Source organism: Penaeus vannamei, chromosome 12, assembly GCF_042767895.1.
Source record: "Penaeus vannamei isolate JL-2024 chromosome 12, ASM4276789v1, whole genome shotgun sequence".
NCBI classification, from domain to species: Eukaryota; Metazoa; Arthropoda; class Malacostraca; order Decapoda; family Penaeidae; genus Penaeus; species Penaeus vannamei.
Genome location: NC_091560.1, coordinates 37,421,239 through 37,443,738, shown reverse-complemented (window position 1 = coordinate 37,443,738; position 22,500 = coordinate 37,421,239). Strand labels below are relative to the sequence as shown.

Genomic DNA, 22,500 nt, shown 5'->3' with positions numbered 1-22,500 from the left:
TGACAGTTGCAGGTAACCACAAGATATTGGTGGGTAATTTTATGACCCTTAATTGGTGTTATCAAAGGATATTTTTGTGTTTGTCAGTTGCAGGTAAGTTAAATGTGCATCAAAGGAGTTACAAAACCTATGCAGCGTGTAAAATAAAGACACCGGTATGATAAAAAAGTGAATGTTTACATTCGAGCCGGTTGCATTCTGGGCAGAAAGGGTCTTGGAGGTTCCGAACGCGGCGCATCTCGTCCTGCTGGTCCTGGACAAGATGTCTGGACGAGATAGACGAGCAGTTCCGAACGCAGCATTACCACCTCGGTATCCGTAAGAGTGACTGGCTCGTATATCCAGTGGGTGCTACGGATGGACGCTCCCCCAAACGAACTGTGCAGCGAGGGAGGCCATATGGCTGAGAGATGGAGGCAGAACCACATGGCAAAACACAGGACGGCGAGGTGACGAGAGAAACAGTGACGTGCGCCATCGAGAGGAATGTCGGGAAGGCGATGTCCACCAACGCGGAATTGCCTGGACAGCAGTCGGCGTGGGGCCATCACGACCGACTGTTCGTTGCGCAACATCGGTGACGGTAAGAGCATATTACAATAAAACTTGTAGATCAGATTGTTAGGGAAATGTCCGATAAGTTCGCTAATGCACTTGTAAAAATAACAGAGGGATTTGAGGAAACAATCAGCGTAAATAGACTAAATGGAAGATGTTTTAATATCGATGGAAAAGTGTAGTCAGAATAAAGATAAACAGATATAATGATGAAATGGAAAACCTCCTTCCTAAGACTGACCAAAGTGTTTTTTTAATGGTAGAAATATCAAGGACTTAATAGGAAAATGGAAGTGTTTGAATATTAAGAAGGGTAATATACGAATTGGTCGATATAGAAATTGGTAATAATGCAGAACATGTCTATGCGGATTACATTCAAATTTTGAATGTGAGAAAGGAAAGCCTAAATCCTTTTCGATATGCAAAATTTTAGCATTAAGGATTCGTGACTGAATTACCGAAATGAACACTATGACAAGTATCAAACTTTTAATTCTCAGGCGTGACTGCAGAACGGCGAGGGGCACTCAGCCTCGCCACTGGGGTCTGTAGCACACGCACACCTGAACGCGTTTTTCCGTGAATAAAAAACAAACAAACATTATTTCCATTTGATAGCGAATGTCCGCAGAAAGAATTTGAACCGCGAGATCCTCCCGAAAGCAGGCAGCGATGCCAGCAAAGGTGCCAATCGCCCTTCACTTTCCCAACGGTGGAGGGATGTCGGGATTTAGGAATGTCGCGTCGGAGGCAATAATGTTATGGTTGAGTGGGATTATAGATCGATATGTTAAATCTCTTACGTCTGTTTGAAAACCGTGACATTGGCTGATATAATGGATAGACTGCCTGGCGTTTCTGTGCATAATTCCAGGTGTATGGGCGTGTTTTGGATGCCAGCGACGGCCAGTTCGCCGCGTGTAATGAACCCTTTGACTGCTGAGGCGTCATTATGAATCTGTTTATGGACCGAATCAGCAATGCGCTGTTATTGGCCTGGTCGGTAGCGAGATTAGTAAATAAAAACTCGTGCTCTTTCCGAGTGCGGCTGTCTTACTTCAGGTGACCTCTGCGTTGATGGTGAGCACAGGTCAAGTTCCTAAAACTGTCTCTATGACCTGTTCGTTTGCACAGTTGGCAGCGCTCTTTTACTCTCTGCCGAAAGGACGCAGCGATGCCACCTGACATGTACTTACCCTGTATTGCATCTGTTACCACTGAGTGTCTGGCGTCGCCCTCCTGCGTGGGGCTCAGATGAGGAAGGCGGCGCTGCCCCCCGGCGCTATCGGGGCCTTTGCGCCGCCTGGACACACCCCTGAGAGACGCGCACTTCTTGGCTGTTGTTATTGGTGGTGGTGCAGGTATTGTTGCTGCTTCTATTTTCATGCTGCTGACATCATTATTTTTTTTTCTATTTTTTGGACCTACCACTGTAGTCAATAAACCGAACTTCAAGTTCACCTAAACTTATTTTAACTTTTGCAGTGTTGCCAATTAGATCGAGGATAGAGACAACATCCCTCTTTTCAGGGTATTCATAGTAATTCAGAATTAACTTTTTACGAGGCAACTCCGCTCATAATTCATAGTTATCTTAATTAACTGACTGGGCTCCAGACTCAGTAAGTCTTTGTTACTTTCCTTCTCGATAACCTTCTGTAGCATCATTTGTGTCGACTGCAGCGACGAGTGTTGCAAAAAGCCGGCTTCCGTGCAACTGAAAGTGTTACTGTCAGCATTGCAAGCAGAACGACACACTTTGGGGCACTAGGGCAGTCTGGTGCAGTGCTGTGATTTGCGCACTGCCGTTTTACCATAGATAGCATACCTTAAATGGACGCATACCTCGAGTCTCTCTCTCCCCCCCTCTCTCTTTTTCTCTTTGAGTCTCTTTCTTCTCTAAGAGTCTCTCTCTCTCTCTCTCTCTTTGAGTCTCTTTCTTCTCTAAGAGTCTCTCTCTCTCTCTCTTTCTCTCTCTCTCTCTTTCTCTCTCTCTCTCTCTCTCTCTCTCTCTCTCTCTCTCTCTCTCTCTCTCTCTCTCCCTCCCTCCCTCCCTCCCTCCCTCCCTCCCTCCCTTCCTCCCTCCCTTCCTCCCTCCCTCCCTCTCTCTCTCTGCCCATGGCACGAACTCTACAAGAGCATGGTAGATAGTGATCTAGTTTAGGGTTTAAGGTAGGCAACCAAGACGGCTTGTTTCCTTTATAAAAGAAGTGAAGCTGGAGTAAGGTTGCTCCTCCAAGCGAGATGTTGCTTCTTGGCTCCCCGCAGGTAGTCTGTTTGTCATATTCAGTGGTATAAGGTTGGCTATGAATCAGCATATGACGGTTGGTAGTGAAGAAAGAAAGTGGTACAGCAATACATAGCTTTTGCGGAAGGGGACAGATGATACGATATTGGAATGTCCCCTGTGTGTGTGTGTGCGCGTATCTTTCTCTATCTGTCTGAGTTTCTCTATATCTCTCACTCTCTTTCTACCTGCCTGACTCTCTCTCTGTCTGTCTGTCTCTCTCTCTCTCTCTCTCTCTCTCTCTCTCTCTCTCTCTCTCACTCTCTCTCACCCTCTCACCCCCTCTCTCTCTCTCTCTCTCTCTCTCTCTCTCTCTCTCTCTCTCTCTCTCTCTCTCTCTCTCTCTCTCCCTCTCTCTCTCTCTCTCTCTCTCTCTCTCTCTCTCTGACTCACACTAGATAACTTTATCTCTATCATATAATAAAGGGTCGATAGAAACACAGATTGTAAAATTTCGTTTAATGGTGATTAACAATAAATGAAATAACTGTAAATTGCAATAGATGAATGTTTTATTGTCCAAAAGGAAGGAGTCGCGGCCTGCCTCCAAGCATCTTTCGACCTCAGACCAAAACATGTCCTTTCCATTGGTCTTAATGTCTTTTTTTCATTTAATCTCTTTGGGGCTGATGTAGTTTCTTTTAGTTTCTGGTCTGAAGTCTCAATACACGCTGACTGTGATTAAAAGCAATAGCTCAAACATTATGTACATATTTACTCGTGCATATTGAATATGTATGTGTATATGTATGCTTATGCACACATACATACGTGTGTATATATGCACATATACTCACACACGTTGATGCATACACATTTTTGAGTAACATTTCCTTCAAATATTGCTTTTTAGTTATCAGTTTCATCATTCAGTTCCAGAAGCCTCTCGCCCTGCTCGGCTCGTGGGCGGAGCGGCTCTCCTCCAAGCGCTGCGGCCGGACGTGCTTGCGTCGTCAGCATCGCAGGAATTGGCGCGAGCAGAGTGGTTCCGTTTCGCGAGTGCTTTTGAGAGCAGAATCGGATCGCGAAACCACCGAGGGAAAAAGGGTTTCTGCAGACAGCGGTTTTCAAGGGTTTCAGGGTTTGTTTTCAGGTCAAGCGATTTGTTTATTTTTTTGAAACGTGACAAAGGGTCGGGAAACAAACCACAAATTATCTGGGATATGACAGAAAAAAAATTCATATTTCTGAAAATAGTCGACCCCTCGTTGCTTTTCATTGGCAAACCCAAACTGACTCTACAGAGCTTGCAAAGGTGACTGCTAATGCCAAAAACAAGATAACAGTCCGTAGAACAATACAGTTGTGTGCTGGGGCAATTACCTTTATTCGTACAGACGTGTGCTGGGATGTTTACTGTGTGGCGGGAATATGAATGTGTGTGTGTCTGTCTGTATGGGTATGAGTGTGTGTCTTTTATGAATATGTGTGTGTGTCTGTCTGTATGAATATGTGTGTGTGTCTCTGTGTGAATATGTGTGTGCGTCTCTGTCTGTATGAATATATATGTGTGTGTGTCTGTCTGTATGAATATATATGTTGTGTATGTGTGTGTGTGTGTGTGTGTGTGTGTGTGTGTGTGTGTGTGTGTGTGTGTGTGTGTGTGTGTGTGTGTGTGTGTGTGTGTGTGTGTGTGTGTGCATGTATATTTGTTTGCGTTTACATGTGTACACTGTACATTGCATATATAGAAGAACCTTAAATATAATATATGTGCACATACATTTGGTTTATTTCGGTTATGTATTGATATAATCTACCCGGTATATTCATCAACAAAATGAATGAATGAAGCTACAATAGTCCTAAACATAACAAAGAGAAGACAGCTTCCCTTTAATTAATACTTCTCCAATAACTTGCATAATAACATGCATCTCTGGCGGAGTGAGCAACGAAGCACCAACCTTTATTAACACAAAAGTCCAGGATAATCATAATGCCAATAGGAATGTGTTCGTTTAAATGCACCTGTACATGCTTGCATATGCATATGTATATATATGTATATATCATATATGTGTATATTATATATATGTATATATTGTATATAATATATACATATATACATGTATATATATATATATATATATATATATATATATATATATATATGTATGTATGTATGTATAAGTACACACACACGCACACGCACACGCACACGCACACGCACGCACGCACGCACGCACGCACGCACGCACGCACGCACGCACGCACGCACGCACGCACGCACGCACGCACGCACGCACGCACGCACGCACGCACACACACACACACACACACACACACACACACACACACACACACACACACACACACACACACACACACACACACGGACACGAATGCACACACACACACGGACACGAATGCATACACACACACACACACGCACACACACACACACACACACACACACACACACACACACACACACACACACACACACACACACACACACACACACACACACACACACACACACACACACACACACACACACACACACACGTATGTCTAAATACACATACTCATAATGGCATAATGATTATATATTCATAATGGTATGATAATCATTTTGTATATATGTATCAATTTCATAATTTAGATATTCATAATACTACTAATAATATGAATATTGATCGATTAACAATTTCCATCACTACAACTATTGGCATCACTATTATTATCATTATCATTAACATTATCATTGTAAGACAATATTATTACCAATAATAATATCATCATTATCGTTATCACTGAAGTTGTTATTGCTATCATAAATATTTTTATCACTATTAACGTGAGAATTAATGATCATAATAATGATAATAATATTCACATTGTACAGCTCATGATTACATTAACTGTAATAATAATGATGGATATAATGGTGATGATAATGACAATGATTCCGTTAATAATATTGATAATAACCAACGGATATTAATTAAGAACGATAATAATCATCATTATATCAATTCACAAAATATCAGTGTAATAAATTTGGTCTTTAATGATAATACTATAATGAAAATAATAATCACAAGTATAACTACAATAACAATACGAACAAGGGTAAGATTAATAATAGTAAGGCTTCCTAATCACTAAATCATGTAATTCATAAACTGCATAATACGTTATATGTTTTGTTTATATACACGAGCATCCTTTTTACCGAACCTGCAGTAACAATCTCTTCCTGAAGTTCGTTAGTCATTCAGTTTGAAAATAATCACATTCCTGAACGTTTTCTGGACTGAACACTGTCCTCGCTAGTCGCACCACAGCTTCCATTGATAAACAGAGAGAAAAAGAAAGAGAAAAGAGGGAGGGAGAGAGAGAAAAAAAGAACAATGGGGGATATGCGTTCGAACGCGTTCACGCAGAGCCAGTTTTCATCCTCGTTTCATCATATTTATCATTCTTTTCCCTCGTGTTAAGTTTCTCGCTCGATAAATGGAAAGAAAACACTATATTCCAATTATTTGTGTTCTTTCTTGCTGTTTATTTTATAGTGATGTTAGTGGAAAGTTTGTGCTTGGGAACGGGTGAATGGCAGAGGGAGCAGAAACGAAATACAAACTGCTTTTTCCTCATGAATGATAAAGTATGGAAACCTGTGTCATAGGAACATCGTTTTGTGCGTGCGAGAGCAGTGCCATATATGCTAAGATTCAGTGAAGGTGTATAACAATCTGACTTTTTTACCTGTTTCACAGTATTTTGTAATCAACAATGACAAAAATACATATTTTGCAAATAAAACACCAACAACAATTCGACGAACGGTATATGTATCCCACCAAAATGCCTTCAAACCAATTAATTGAAATTGTCAACTGTCTAAGTCAAAATGCAAATTCTAATTCCGCCATTGAGTGACGACCACCTAACAGACTAAACCCAATACGTGGTCATAATACAATCGATATGTTCCAATCACCAATTCCTTAAGATTAGTTCGAAACGAAATACAGATTTACTAAGGTAAAAACGAAAATTTAAGATAATACAGTGCACACTCAATAAACAGTATTTCAGGTAAATGTACCAGGTGGTGTTTCCTTTTATTTTCCTCTTGGAGTGTAAAGGCACATTCTAAGTAATAATAATAATAATAAACACTGCAGGTAGAATATCATCCGCTATCCATTGGTCTCAAACAATGCCTGGATAAAAAAAAAATCAATATGTGAATAAATAACTTTAGAATGTTCACGTTTCGTTGCACCTGATGATACAATAAGGCTTTTTAAGACTACTTTGATTATTGTATTTGGCTTTCTCTTTTCGCCGTCAATTTTGAGCACATTCAAGTTAGCTGATATGCTTACTTTGAATTTGTTTCTGTACAATAATACATCGTTTTTTTTCTCCTCACTCGTCAAATCATACAAACTAGACCAATTGTTTTTATCTTTACATGTACAATTCTAAGCATAATTATGTCTATAAGTCACCGCTACCTCTATTTCGACCATCACAAGTATTTGATCTGTCCCGGAATCCTTTATATCTAAGGCAACAACACCATATCATTCGGATTAACTGATTATAAAGGCCACCTAATTACACAGAGAGACAAAGGAAACAGAAATCGTTTGAAGTTTCTCGAGTGGAAAGTAATTTACAAATGAAAAAAAAAACACTCAAATGACTCATACTGCATGATGTACAATGTCAGTTACATCAAAATATGTAAGTCTGAAGTCTGTGTGCTATTTTGTACCTCGTAAGTTTATATCGTCACCAATAATTTAAAACATTAGAATATATCTGCAAAATAAAATATCAACAATCTGTAAAACACCAATGCTATTGCAGTAAGACTACGCAATTATGATATTTTTACTGTTCATATTACTGTATCGATACATTACCTTGGAACACTACCCCGTGAAGGTGAGATATTATTACCTGTAAATGAATGACTTATATACTATGATGAGTATTTGGAATTTTAGTGAAATTATTACTATAACGTTTTCCTCTTCGTTGTAACTTTGCCATAATATTGAGTGAAGAACGGCATACCGCTGACAATGACTTTTTTCGTTAGAGTGGTGATTTTTTTTTAAGGTTTGACCTTACTGAGGAATAATAATGCCTGATGTTTGGGTTTTATATTTTCTCATGGATTGTGAAACGATAATGAACGAGCAAGCAAAGTTAATTGAAGATGACAAAAACGTTTACATTCTGCATTTCCTTGATTAAGTTTGCTTAGAGTTAAATGCTAAGTGCACATGTCTACTCTTTGCGCAGTAGGATCTAAATAAAGCTACCTCTTAAGTAAAATCGCAACTTTTTTTTATTAACATTTTTTTCACATGAACGGAGTGCGGAGGGATATTGGTTGTCGTATTTTTGGCTCATAAAGAGGACGATTGCTATAATAAGTCTGGCATAGAGAGAAAAGGCGATTAACAACTTCAGTCTTCTTCTTCTTCCTCCTCCAGCTCAAGCGGTGCAGTCCTTACAGCGTAGATCTAGCGGGTACGGTAGCATGGCTGACTAACATAGGCCTATAAGACCCTTTTTTTTGAGGGGGGAAATATTGACATGCCTCTGAACGATTTGTCATGGTCTAGTGACTCGAGTGATATTTGCGAAGCTGAACCTACACCTCTACGGATCTATGTGATGCTGTTGTGCCTAACATGGTAAGGATCGAAATGCCTATAACTGTACATTTAGTCACATGCGCCAAATCCCAAATCGGGTTTGGAGGTACACGTTTCCAAGACTTCGCGAAATCATTGACCAACTATCACCCTTCCTGCTTATAAACGTCTGGCTTAAGTCCATAATGATTACTAATAATATTGTTTATTTCTTATAATGAGAGATTTATCGGCAACATCTTACATCGGGGATCCTTGCAAGCTAGAGAGATTCCAAAAATTGAAGAAAGAAAGGAGAGAAATCCTTAAAAAATGTAATCTCGAAGGCTATGCTAGAGCAAAGTGGAGTGCCGCTGCATGAACGCAATAAGTCAAAGTGAGGCAAAGTGAGTTCAGACAACCCGGTGCTCATTTGCAGTTTCACCACATATCGCAAAAGTATTATTATTCAAACATTCGTAAACAGCTTCAAGAGGTGCAGCAAATATGGGGGGCCTGTAAAGCTGTATAAAATTTGGGGGTAGGCTCTGTAATATACTTAAAAAGGTTCGTAGTCAATTTTTTTTTTTATCTTGTGCTGCGTCCTGTATGTTTCCAGCCAAAGGGAGGAAAGAAGGCAGGTCGTGCAGACAGAGAGGACTATCGATTGCATAAGTATGTCCTTTAGTTTCCGCTACTCTTAGAATACATTAGCATATGTGGATAGAAACGTGGTAAAGCTAAATCACTAAGACAAACACAAAGGGTATGCTTCTAATCTCATACGTGCTACAAAAATAAAAAATCTGTATCTAAATTCTATCACAGTTGAGACTCCTAAGTGAAAAATGAATGATGTCTGCAGATGTCAACAGCACGATTTTTTTCTATCACGCTCTAATGATATACACAATGATGTATGGGTCGAGGGTTAGCGTTAACTCTACGGCACAATGATGCCGTGATCGGTGACGTAAGCAACCGGGCATCTCCGACGTGATGCCAGCGCCACCTTTTGCCAGGAACTGCAACAGCATCTATCACACGGCGCAGGAAGCGAGGGGAAACGTTACACAACTTTATTATCCAAGAGATTCATTTTGAATCAATGATGTTTGGATACATTTTGTAAGCAAGACCGAAAGTTTGGAATTATGAATTTCTTGATTTCATATTTTCATCTTTCACTAATGATTAGAAGAAAAACATCGTTTAGGATCTCATTCAATGATGCATAACAAATGTACCGATGTTAAGGCCCTAGAAATACCTGATGTTTCATCACATTATGAAACACCAGCTTTGCACCTTTGGTTGAGTAACGTTTAAAGGAAATTGCAGTGCGGTTTGTTCACCACAGTAAGCACATATAGCCAAGGTTCACATAAGGACTGGTTATATGTCGTACTTCAGCCTACCCTCCAAGTCGTAGGATTCCTCAACTTCGGATGAAATCCTACAGAGAAACCATGTGAAAAATAAGGCCAATGAAGGCAGTTACAATCTCTGAAGACGAAGTTTAGGTCTCCAGTGATGACCATAGTTATGGAGCAAGTACGGGACATAGAGAAGTGCAAGAGCATGCTGATCACATATCTAACTCTTAGAAAGTGATAGAAAAGCACTATATTTCTATTCACAGGACAAAAGAGGATTGGGTATTTGATCTTATTTGAATACAAAGCACGTGATCAGTCTCAACAAAGAGCTCACTTTCGGCCAAGTCTTCGTCACGTGTCATTCACAGACGACTCGCTCGGTCACTGCCAACCTGTAAACAAATGTGGCGCTGGAGACGGACATCTCCTTTGCCGTCTTCAAAGCGTCCAGTACAAAATATGCGACAACGGCATTTTCATCCACATCACAAAGATTCTCCAAGAAACTCCAGGTCCTTTAGAACGGACACTTGCGCTTGACTCGATATGTCTGATTAAAACTTTTAACGAAAAAAAAAGTCCAAAAAGATGATTGAAGAGATCTTACTACCCTATTATCACTTCATCCATTACAGCCATCTCGGGAACGCCCACTTGACCATCGTGGGAAGCAACACATGCCTACGTGACAGTCGTGGGCGGCAACAATTGCCCAACACCCGTACGGAGACAGAGTTCGCCGCAATAAGTCCACATCACATTCGTTGTATGTTCGGATCAAAAAACTATATAAAGCATGATTACTGTTATCACAAAAGTTACAGAGGGCAGCCACACGTGCCTACAATGTTGTACGCAAGAACACAGGCTTGTGAAAGTCGTAGGGAAGGGAGAGGGGGCGGAAGGGGGAAAAAATAAAAGTGAGATGTCACAGTGCATATTGAAAACCGAAATAATGTGAGGATCTCAGATTGGGGCATCTGGGGCAAAGAAGAGGAAGGGAAATGATAGCTCAGGTGAAGGGGCATGGTGGCCGGTGCTGGGTATGGGACAAGCATAAGGCGTGGCGGGTGCAGAGCAGCACGGGCAGTGCAGAATGAAGATCTTGGGGTCTGAAGGGAAGACGATGACTTTAAGGCAAAATGGAAGTTTGTACAGGCCAGAGCAAGTGTTAAAACATACTCTACTATATCTGTTGTGCTTGCGTTTAACAATGGGTGATTTATATCAAAATTACTTAAAACTCCGTAGAAATATAATGCGTCTGTTCATATGTGATATCTGCTTGGTCCATTATATAGCATTAACTGATTCTGTTTTAGCTCAGTTCGACTGCTTGTCTCGAATGAACACGTGTAACTAAGTCCACATTAGCAGCTCTATGCAATGTACTGATTAAATTATTCTTGATTATGTACATGTATATTCATATATATATATATATATATATATATATATATATATATATATATATATTTATATATTTATATATATACAGATATACACGATATATATATATATATATATATATATATATATATATATATATATATATATATATATATATATATAGTATTTATAAAGTACATAGATGTTATATATTCTGTTTAGGAGATATATAAAGTTATAATGTTTTAAGTCATCAGTATGAAAAATTCAGTCTGATTTGAAAACTAATAATTTTTATCTAAAGCAAGGAAAAATACTTTCTTTGTGAAAAAACGTCGTTGTTCAAAAAAATTCTTCTATTGTTTACAAATTAGAAGTTTTGGTCGCTTTTTGAACACATTTTGCTGTCATATTACGGAACAAGCAGTTGTATATCATCATCATTTCTAATATGGTTTCTTTGCGTGGCCTATTATTCTTTTGTTTACAATTTTACTTTCACAATAATTTGTACTTCCGTAAACTCAAAAGAAATTATAAATAAAATTTAAAAGTCTTGGAAAGCAGTACAGTGTCTGAAGCCGACTGCCACATCTACCAGTAACACTTTTAGAAAAGTTTTTGTCGTCGTTATTTGGATTCAGACTGTCTGATCAGGAGTTAGGAGTGCAAGGACTCAGAGCATCACCAATCTGGGATGAGAACAGCAATTTGGGGTGATGGTGATGATGGCTCATGGGTTTATCAACAAGGTAGGTCTTGGTCACAGACTGCCTGCTTGGGCCTCCGCTGGAAAGGCTGGATAAGCAAGGTGAACATGAAGGTTGGGATTGGATGAGTAGCACTCGAGCCTGGACCTTAAGTGGCCCAGAGTTTGGAATGGGAACTGGCGAATGGACTGACTTGGGTTGTTCTTGTATTGGTGTTGACATGGAGTTTGGTTCTGTGACTGACGGTAAGGCATTCTGTTGTGTTGATACTTGTGGCTGATGCTGGATAGGTAGCGGTGGTTCTAAATCATGCTCTGAAGCTGAGGGATGTTTGTTTTGAGCAGATGTTTTAGAGAGTTGTGATTGTTGATGTACAGGAGTGATTAACGGCTCTTGGGAATGGTCAGCATTGACACCTAGACCCGTTTGCTGCCAAGTACTTAGATTTTGTAGGGAATTCTGAGACGAGGTTCGGGGAAGCAGACATGATATTGCACAGGAATGATCTGGATTTGAGACTTTAGTAGGCTCTTCCATGTTTGAGCAGTGTGCTTGAGGAGGCTGTGATTTGTGTGCCTTATTATTGCTTGCAGGGATATATTCATCATTTTGTTTTGAGAGTGTATCTGGCTTGCTATTACTGGTTGACAGATTGTCAGATTTACTATTCTGTCTTACAATGGCACAAGGCTTGCTACTGTCATTTTTGGAAACATCAGGCTTACTGTCTTGTCTTTTGAAAGTGCAAGATTTGCTATTAGGAATCTTATGGACATCCGACCTGCTGTCTTGTCTCTTGGTTGTTTTGGATTTATTCTCTTGTTTGTTAAGGTTGACAGGGCTGTTCTTGTCTCTGGGCGAAGTAATAGCTTTGCCATCTTGCATGGCAGTTTTACTCTTTTTATTTCCACTGTTTTGTTGGGTGAGAACAGCTGATTGACCAGACTTGGTATCTTTCCTTGGAAGTGTAACTGGTCTGCCCTCTTGGTCAATTAATGTATTAGACCTGCTTTTCTGTCTTGTAAGAGTGCTAGTCTTATTTTGTGTCGAATGACTAGCCTTAGGTTCAGTCTTACCAACATCTTTGCCATGTGTAGAAGGACTAGCTTTTTCATTTTTACTCTGGGGCGTAGCAGATTTTTTGTCGTGACTCATTGCAGTAGATTTCTTTCCTTGAACTGGAGAAGTAACAGGTGTAGTAGTGTGTGATGACTGACTGTTCGACCCAGCAGCCTTTTTGCTGTCTGTTTGTGAAACATCAGCCTTTTTACTGTGTTTTACTGATGTGTCTGACATCTTATCTTTAGTTGATTGAGAGTCTGACACATTTTCTTGAGAACGCGAAGACGAAGGCTTTCTATGTTTAGTTGCCGTGGTACTTAGTGCCTTATTTTGTGGAAGCGTTTTGTCTTTTGTATGTCTAGAGTCAGATTTTTTGTCTTCCTTTGACGCATAACCTGTATTCATACACTCAGTAGGAGTATTCCCCTTCTTGTCTTCTACCATCGAACTGTTAGATTTCCTCGTTTTCAGCGGTGGAGTACCAGGCTTCCTATCTTGCGATTTCTTGTCTACACTAATGGATTTTTTGTCTTGCTGTGATGGATTACCAGGTTTATCTCGTAGTGAGGGGCTGGACTTTTTGTCTTGTGATGGAGTAACAGGTTTGCTTTCTCGTAGAGATGAAGAACTAGATTTTCTCTCTCTTAGTGGTGGAGTAACAGGCTTGCCTTCATGTAATGAGGTAATACTAGCTTTTCTATCTCTAGCTGATTTACTTTCTTGTGATGATGTACTAGATTTTCTGTCACGTGACGTGGAATTAATAGATTTCCTGTCTTTTAACGGAGGTGTAACAGGTTTATTGTCTTGTAATGATGTGTTCGGTTTTCTTTCTTGTAAGGGAGGAGTGCCTGGTTTGCTCTCTCGAATTGATGAGGAACTGGATTTTCTGTCTCGAGAGCGTGGAAGGGTAGATTTGCCATCTTGTAATGGCGGAGTACCTGGCTTGCTTTCACGTTTATTTGTAGTGGTAGATCTCCTGTCTTGCAAAGGTGGAGTGCCAGGTTTCTTGTCGGGTGATGGTGATGGGCTGTGCTTTTTGCCTTGTAGTGAAGGGGAACAAGTCTTATTGCTTTGTACTGATGGAATATCTGGACTCTTGTCTGGTCTTGTGAGGTTGCAAGATTTGTTACCCTTCCCTGAATTATCAGATACATGACCCTTCTCTCTTTTCTGGGGTTCGTTCCAAGATTTACTACCCTGAGGAAGGGCATGGCTATCTCTACCCTCTTTAAGACTTCTGGAATCTGGCTTGTTATCGTTTTTCAAAGAACCATGTCTTGAAGAAGATTTGGGAGGGTCGTCTTCCAAAGCTGATGGGATTGGCACCTCATATTTGCAAGTGCTGAAATTTCTTGGTGGTGATTCTAAGGCATCTGGCTCACTGGATAGAGTGATATGAATCTGTTCATGGAGGGTTTCTGGGGATACTGTTATTTTCTGAGTAACAGAACTAATTGGTGAATTTTGAATATCATTGCTTGTTACAAAATGTGGGTGATATTGTCCTGTAACTGTTAGTGATGACTTCTCAGGGAGGGACGACTGTCTAGGAACATGTTTTTCGGGCATGTCAGACACAGGACATGTACTGTTCAAAGATGACACTCTTGTGCATTCACGCTTATGGTACTCTTCTGAATTCCCATGAGACGAAGAGGTATGGATATTCTTATTTAGCTGTGGAACACTTATGCTAGTTTGTTGGTATGGAGTTTTGTTTGGTTTGTATCTTGATTCCTGTAAAGAAGCCTGTTTGAACAGTTCATTGTAGGGGCACGGGATTGTTGGTGGAGGAACTGTGTGTCTGGTGATCCATTTGTACCTCTGGTGTTGAGGTGAGCTGAAAGGAGAGACGCTGAGCCGGAGAGACTCCTCTGATTCTTCTTCTGGAAGAGAGGATTGCCTGTATATATGTACATAGGATTTCATGATAGCTGGCTGGGTATAGGGTGAGTAATCTGAATATTGCTGAGGAAGAGATATGTCTGTGCTTAATGGATCAGAAAGAGAGGTATCCTGAGTATGGATAGGGGAGACCTGTTTCACAGAACCATTCGCTAGCACTTCTGGTTTCATCTCAGTGGTCTTGCTTTGCTTCGGATTACTGTTGCTATCGACTGCTTCCTTCTGTGCTGCATTTTCCTTAGAGGCATTGTTTTCTGAAGACTTCCTGGCTGACTGTACCCACAAAGTGCATTGTCGGAAGAAGCTTTTGGGTGAGGTTTTGGTGACCGTTTGTTGTGGGGAGTTCGGGGTGGAGGAGAGGTGTTTGGGAGAAGGAACTGGTGATGCTTTGCGTTTCTGTGACCCTGAGGGCGAGACGGAGCGGCTAGGTGAACTCGGTGGGGAAGTGTACGAGTGCAAAGTGTGCTTCGGGGAGTTGATGGAGGAAGAGGAGCCATACAGTGGGGAGCTCATGGGGGATGAATCAAGCGATCTAGAGGGTGAACGACTACGATGAGGACTGGTTGGTGAACTGCCGCGGTAAGAGCTGGTAGATGAAAGAGAATGACTTGGGGATATTTGGGGCACACTGGCATGTCTTGGGGAAGTCATAGGAGAAGAGATGCGTCTGGTAACCGTTCTGGGAGACGCGTGCTGAGGTGTGAGCTGAGGAGATGACTGCTGAGGAGGAGTAAGTTGTGGAGAGCTGCTCCTAGAGGACCTTCGGGTAAGTGGGGAGGGCGGTGTGGGGCTGCTGCGCCGCGGGGATACTGGGGAGCTGGAAGGACTGTAAGGTGACCTTGAAGGACTGCAGGAGCGGCGAGAAGGGCTTGAGGAACGGCTGGCCGAGTTTCTTCTAAAGAGCCCAACCCTGCGGACGGCAGACAGGATTAATAGTGAACCTTACGCTATGTTCTCTATTGCATCATCTTTTACTGAGACCTAGAATTATGGAAATAGTAAGCTAACATGAAAAAACAATAATAACAAATCTATGAAAGTCCATTGCAACATCACAATTCATAAATCTGGACAACCTAGTGATTCTCAAAATGCTTTGGGTGCCGTGTCGGGCGGCCAGTGACTTCCACCATCCTTACTTATGCCCGCAAACTAGGTGCTGACCTACCCTAGTCTAAGGGTAGGGCAGGGGGTACAGCTTATTGATGGGGTCAGGGCAGAGGTCAAGGCCCACTCTTTGGTATGGGAGGTGGGCTATGGGGGAGGGGGGGGGGGGGTGCAGAGGTTATCGGGTTGGAGGTTCGGCAAGAATACACCGACGGTTTAGGGGAATCGGGGAAAATGAGAAGATTTACACTTGGCAGCCTTTGGCAACGAGGCTGGCGGTTTGAACGGGACAAGGACAGAAGTTAACCTGACCCTCTGGCCCTTCCCGACAATAGCTTTACATAGTACTACCTATAACAAGGCATGTATACATACGTACTTACATACGTTTGTGTGTGTGTGTGTGTGTGTATGTGTGTGTATGCGTGTGTATGTGTGTGTGTATGCGTGTGTATGTGTGTGTATGCGTGTGTGTGTATGCGTGTGTGCGTATGCGTGTGTGTGTATGTATGTGTGTGTGTATATGTGTGGGTTTGTGTGTGTGTATATGTGTGTGTGTATATGTGTGTGTGTGTATATGTGTGTGTGTGTATATGTGTGTGTGTGTATATGTGTGTGTGTATGTGTGTGTGTGTATGTGTGTGTGTGTATATGTGTGTGTGTGTATATATGTGTGTGTGTATGTGTGTATATGTGTGTGTGTGTGTCTGTGCGTGTGTGTATGTGTGTGTGTATGCGTGTGTGCGTATGCGTGTGTGTGTGTGTATGCGTGTGTGTGTATGCGTGTGTGTGTATGCGTGTGTATGCGTGTGTGTGTGTGTGTGTGTATGCGTGTGTGTGTGTGTGTGTGTGTGTGTGTGTGTGTGTATGCGTGTGTGTGTGTATGCGTCTGTGTATGTGTGTATGCGTGTGTGTGTGTATGCGTGTGTGTGTGTATGCGTGTGTGTGTGCATGCGTGTGTATGCGTGTGTATGCGTGTGTGTGTGTGTATGCGTGCGTGTGTGTGTGTGTGTGTGTGTGTGTGTGTGTGTGTGTGTGTGTGTGTGTGTATGCGTGTGTGCGTATGCGTGTGTGTGTATGTGTGTGTGTTTATGTGTATCTAATATTTAAAATCTATGTATGTATTTACGTATCTTTATGTATACATACGTACAAATATATATACACATAGACAATATATATTCACAATTATGTATATACTCAAATCGTCCTATTTACAGCTTACTCAAACCAATGCAAATCCCGGTCAAAAAAGTGAGTAAAAGATTCCTACAAGCAGAGGTGTCCAATAACCTTGTATGGGTAGCCATGAAGGAGTAAATACAGCAGTCAGAACTTCTAGCGCATTTTGCTAGTCCGGGAACTATGATAAAGAAAGGGGGGAATAGAAAAGAGAAATGTAAAGATGATGCGGAAAAAACCGTGGCATCACCACTGTTAAACTTATCGCTAATGTTTGTTATTATTGATTATTTTTTCGTTGTTTTTCTATATAAAGGTGATGGTCGCTCGGAGCCCGCAATGCGCTGCGTCGCTGTTTCGCTCGAGAGACTCGACTCGGGAGTTCGAAGCCAAGAATATGTAAATATTTTTTTTGTCGCGTTGCTGTTTTGTTAATGTTTGTTATGTTTGATTTATTGATTACGGTTTCTATATGTTAGTTCACTCGTTCTTAGAAGGATCAGTATATTGTTTTATGATCTGACTTGTATTATTGTTTCGAATACCATTTCGGCCATTTTAGATTGACATTATTTTGTTTTTAAAATCGATGTGGATATCGATTTCCAAGATCCAGCAATAGGTTTGAATCTACGCTTATGTGAAACACATACACGTCAGTTTACAAGCACGCACACACGCGCACGCAAATAGGCCCGCACGCATTCACTCACGCACTCAATTTACTACTGAAGGACAAAATAAATACAAAGCCTACTGAGCAGATATTCCGCCAGCTTCCAAACTAGTCTTTTCTAAAACGTAACGGGCAGGAAGGCGTCATCCAATTAGGGGAATATAATTGGGAATCTTCCCAACCAAGAAGTTTAACCGAAAGGAATCAAAACAGTCATCCTGTTTGAGATTAAGTTAAAACTGGATAAAGGCAGCATCGTCTCCCACGTCTCACAGAGCCATTTCTCTCTTTCTCTTTCACCCCCCCCCCTCTCTCTCTCTCTCCTCCCTCCATTCCCCCTCCTCTCTCCCCTCCCTCCCTTCCCCTCCTCTCTCTCCCTCCCTCCCTCCCCCTTCCTCTCTCTCTGTCCTTCCCTCCCCCTTCCTCTCTCTCTCTCCCTCCCTCCCCCCTCCTTCCTCTCTCTCTCTCCCACCCCCCTCCTCTCTCTCTCTCCCTCCCCTTCCTTCCTCCCCCCCCCCCCCTCTCTCTCTCTCTCTCTCTCTCTCTCTCTCTCTCTCTCTCTCTCTCTCTCTCTCTCTCTCTCTCTCTCTCTCTCTCTCTCTCTCTCCCTCCCCCTCTCTCTCCCTCCCTCCCTCCCTCCCCTCCCTCTCTCTCAGTGGCCTTCGCCGCTTCCCACCTGATCTGAACTTGTAACTGGATCTCCGAATGCGGTCTTGCCTCGGTGTTGCTATTCGATTCGATCTTTTTTTTCTTTGTTCTTATTTATCTATTTATCCCATCTATTGATTTACCTTTCTATCCTTTTATCTTTTAATCTATTTATCGCTATATGATCATAAATCTTGCCTATTTTTTTCACACATACTTGGACATGTAACTTCGTCAAAATATTCTGGCATTTATACTTCACGTTCGAATGTTATTTCAAGATAGATTGCCTTGACTTTAAGAGATTGAACTGCTTTATTGTTTATTGAATGTTTCGTTGTTGTAAGTATCCGCTAGTGGTTATTTTGGCCAACATGGTATTTCAAAACGAAATTTAAAAATAAAAACGTAACGACTTTTCGACCTGCTGCTCAAAACAATACCTTGCGTTTATAGTCTACATCACCGACGTAAAGGATAACGGTTATTGGTTCAAACAAATAAATGAGTTAGACAAACGTGAGGGATATTGGCTTAAAGGCAAATGAAAGGTCTTGTTGATTTGAGCAATTGGTTTCGATCGGATAAATATTAAATACAAAAGAGAACATGTCCTAATAAGCTGTTTAACTCGCAATACAGGGAAAATACCATTAAAAGGAGAGAAAGCACGAAAACTTTTCTCTTGGAACTGAAAATTGTCATAACGTACACACTATCTTTGAATGGTGCCGAGTAATATTTCTTACTGCTATCATTACTATTCTCTCCTGCTGCGCTTTCATTGACTAGTTGGCCATTTCTGATTGCAAGTTGCCTTTTCATGTAAAAAAGTGGTATCTTTTCCATTCGCTGGTCTTTTCTAATTTCTGTCTCTTATCGTCATAGTTTAATTTCTTTCTCCCTCCCTCCCCTCCCTCCCTCCCTCCCTCCCTCTCTCTCTCTCTCTCTCTCTCTCTCTCTCTCTCTCTCTCTCTCTCTCTCTCTCTCTCTCTCTCTCTCTCTCTCTCTCTCTCTCTCTCTCTCTCTCCCCCCCCTCTCTCTCTTTTGCATAAAATAAATAGACAAAATTAAGCTTCAGTAATGCAGTGGCTTAATCAAGCTCCAAAGTTCTAAGCAAACCACTTCAAACACTGGCGTTGACCGGCCTACTTGCAATGTAGCTAATGCACTTCTGAAGCTTCTGAAGTGTCACCCTCCTCTTTGGCTCCATTGCAGGGCCGTGTATCTTGTCGTCTTTGGTTTTTCTTTTGAAACTTTTATCTTTTGGAAATTTTCCGGACTAGCCTCTTGAAGTTGATGATGGTAAGGCGACTTAGGCATCTTTTTTTATGACTTTGTTTCAGCGTGATTTAACAGGGGAGGTTGGAGACGGCGAGGAAGTCGCTCGCGCCGCTGGTGCACACCGTGAAGCATACGTACACTCACACACACATGCAAAAAAGAAAAGGAAATATACCATACATGGCAGTACACATAAACGTAGATACACATGCTATATGTATGTATGTATGTATGTATGTACGAACGTACGCATGTACATACATGTTTGATAATATATATATATATATATATATTTATATATATATATATATAGGTTGTGACTTCTCGATATTGCTGTATACTACTAAATGAAACAAAGCATTCCCCAAACGCGCCAGACTATTGCCACCCGCCATGGCGGCCGAACACTATGGAGCTCCGACCGTACCTCCGACGCGGTCTCTCGAACGAAGCCTCGACTCGCGGTTCGAAACACATGCGAAACAGGCTCAGTCGTCTCACTGTGAGAGGCGTTTGTCACAAGACCTAGTGTGCCGTCTGCAAAGGTCATGTGACGGGGCAAACAGTACATGGGTTGTGTGTAGTTGTCATGTCATATGCATTTATATAGATATTTCTTTCTGGCATGTATCGATGCACGGTGTGAAGTAGTGGGAATAACTTTGTTGCAGGGGAGTGAAACCAATATTTGTTTCCATTGGTAAGTGCCGAGTTGTGATTGGAACCAGCATTCTAGTATGGTAAATGGTATGATTTATTAATGCAATGACCAATACCCAATGCTTTCCTATATTACATAATTTCTCTCCGTTCCTCTATGATGCATGCGAGTACTGACAAATTTATTTTACGGTAATTTGAAACCACTTCCAGTGCTATGTGAAACATGCCATTAATTTGTAACTAATTCCTATAGTTATATGACTTTCAACTAGGACTTTCTAATACATGCTAGTAACATGTATCTAACCTAGACTCATGTAAGAGAGACTAAGGCTTACAGGAATCCTAAGAAAATGGAATGAGTCTCGTTTCGTTACGATGTTGATGTGATGGTTAATGGAGGGCGCAAATTCATGGGACCAACAAGTACATGATACGCCTATTACGCTTATGATGTGATGGGAGTGTCTGATAACAGTGATTCGTAGCTTATTGAATTGTTATATGTTTGGCGGATATATATGATATGACGATATTCCTTGTGATTGTGTACGTCTATGTGACAATTCGTTTTTCCTTAGTGTGGGCTGATAGCAGAGATGGCAAGTGGCTGACCCGGAAATGGTATGGACTGAAAAAGGAAGCGGGGATTGATATGCTTTTGTCTGGGCTGTACGTACTGAATGGTATCTCCAATGAAAGATACTAATAATGTAACATGTAGTGTGGCATACTAAGATATGATCAGGTGTATATGCCCAATTAGATGTCGAGCTAGTATCATACGGACTTGTCAAAGATAACAAAATATACATTATTGGAAAAAAAAAACGTTTTTTTGTGAATTAGGACTGTACGGTATTGGAAACTTAGAGAAGTATTGCAGCATATTACGTTATGGTGATGTAAATACATGATGTTATAATATGCAAAATTGCTGTAGGTGATTTTCCGTGAAGTACAGTAATCAGAATTGCGAACAGTTGTGTGTAAACTGTCCAAATATATGATATTCTGTCTTTAAATCAAATAGTGTTTTAAGCAGAATGCCAAATAGTGTTGATACTTCGAGCCAGAAACTCACAATTCAAATATAAATGGTAATGTCGAATGCACGAGCTGTAATAACAATAAACGTTCAATCATTGCAAATAATCATGGCTTAATTTGCAAATATGGATTGGGCATTTAAATAATTCTCTGGGATAAAGACGATAGCAATTTAGCTCAACGATTCGCAGTGTTAGGTCGGCCCGTGAATTTCTGATCACAACAGAGAAATAATGAAAACGTAATATTTGGCATCATTTTTTCATTTCATTCGCTGGTTTGGCAAGTTTATTCGTTCCTTTTCTTTATCGATTTTATTAATTTCATCTACTGTTAATTTGCAAATAAGTGTTTTTGAAGGAATCATATGAAAGTCAAATGCGATTAAATGAAGTATTTTACTGGCGAGGAGAGATTCGCAATTTCTCTGATTTTCGCTCTGTATTTAAAGAGGAGTTCGACTTTCACATGAAAAAAGCATGGACAGAAATAAAGAAGGACTGACAGAAATGAAGAAGAAAAACTAATTCGTAGAAACTTTATTATTATTATCATTACTGTTGCTATTATTATCACCTATCATTTTTGCGGGAGACATGTATGTTGAACGAATTAAAATGCAGGCAATTCAGATGATTTTATTACTATTATCTTCGTTTTGCCTCTCTCTGAGCATTTTTTCTTTTTCTTTTTTTACTCTTTAAAGAACTCCCTCTTAATGGAAGACGTTTTCTTCATCTAATTCCACAAACGGTATTTAATCTTTGTAAAACGTTCACTCTTTTCGAAGCAATATAGTCAAGAAAGGCACTGAAGTCATACTATTAAGTTAATATTGAAGTCGATGCATAATGCAAAGTCAGCGAAGCGAAGGTGTTATGTTTCAGTAAAGGTGCAAAGTGCGTGTGAGAGAGAGAGAGAGAGAGAGAGAGAGAGAGAGAGAGAGAGAGAGAGAGAGAGAGAGAGAGAGAGAGAGAGAGAGAGA

At 40.9% G+C, this 22,500-nt stretch overlaps 1 protein-coding gene and 1 long non-coding RNA gene across 5 annotated transcripts in view; one reads left to right on the top strand and one right to left on the bottom strand.

The window, feature by feature from the left end:
- Window positions 1–22,500, top strand: part of LOC138863603 (uncharacterized) — a 23,590-nt gene that overhangs the window by 758 nt on the left and 332 nt on the right. Inside the window, exons 1-3 of one of the 2 annotated variants that reach the window (XR_011398940.1) lie at window positions 1–583; window positions 17,511–17,593; window positions 21,047–22,500. The exon at window positions 1–583 is cut by the window's left edge and continues 181 nt beyond it; the exon at window positions 21,047–22,500 is cut by the window's right edge and continues 332 nt beyond it. This is a non-coding gene — a long non-coding RNA (uncharacterized lncRNA). Of the gene's footprint in view, window positions 584–17,510; window positions 18,160–21,046 lie in introns of those variants that run through there. The other variant, XR_011398941.1, reaches the window with a different exon arrangement.
- Window positions 5,232–22,500, bottom strand: part of LOC113800448 (serine/arginine repetitive matrix protein 2) — a 98,928-nt gene continuing 81,659 nt past the window's right edge. The window contains exon 7 of one of the 3 annotated variants that reach the window (XM_070128260.1): window positions 5,232–15,815. In XM_070128260.1, coding sequence (XP_069984361.1) covers window positions 11,879–15,815 — 3,937 coding nt within the window. In that variant the 3' untranslated portion in view covers window positions 5,232–11,878. The remainder of the gene's footprint in view (window positions 15,816–22,500) is intronic. The other 2 variants (XM_070128262.1, XM_070128261.1) reach the window with 2 other exon arrangements.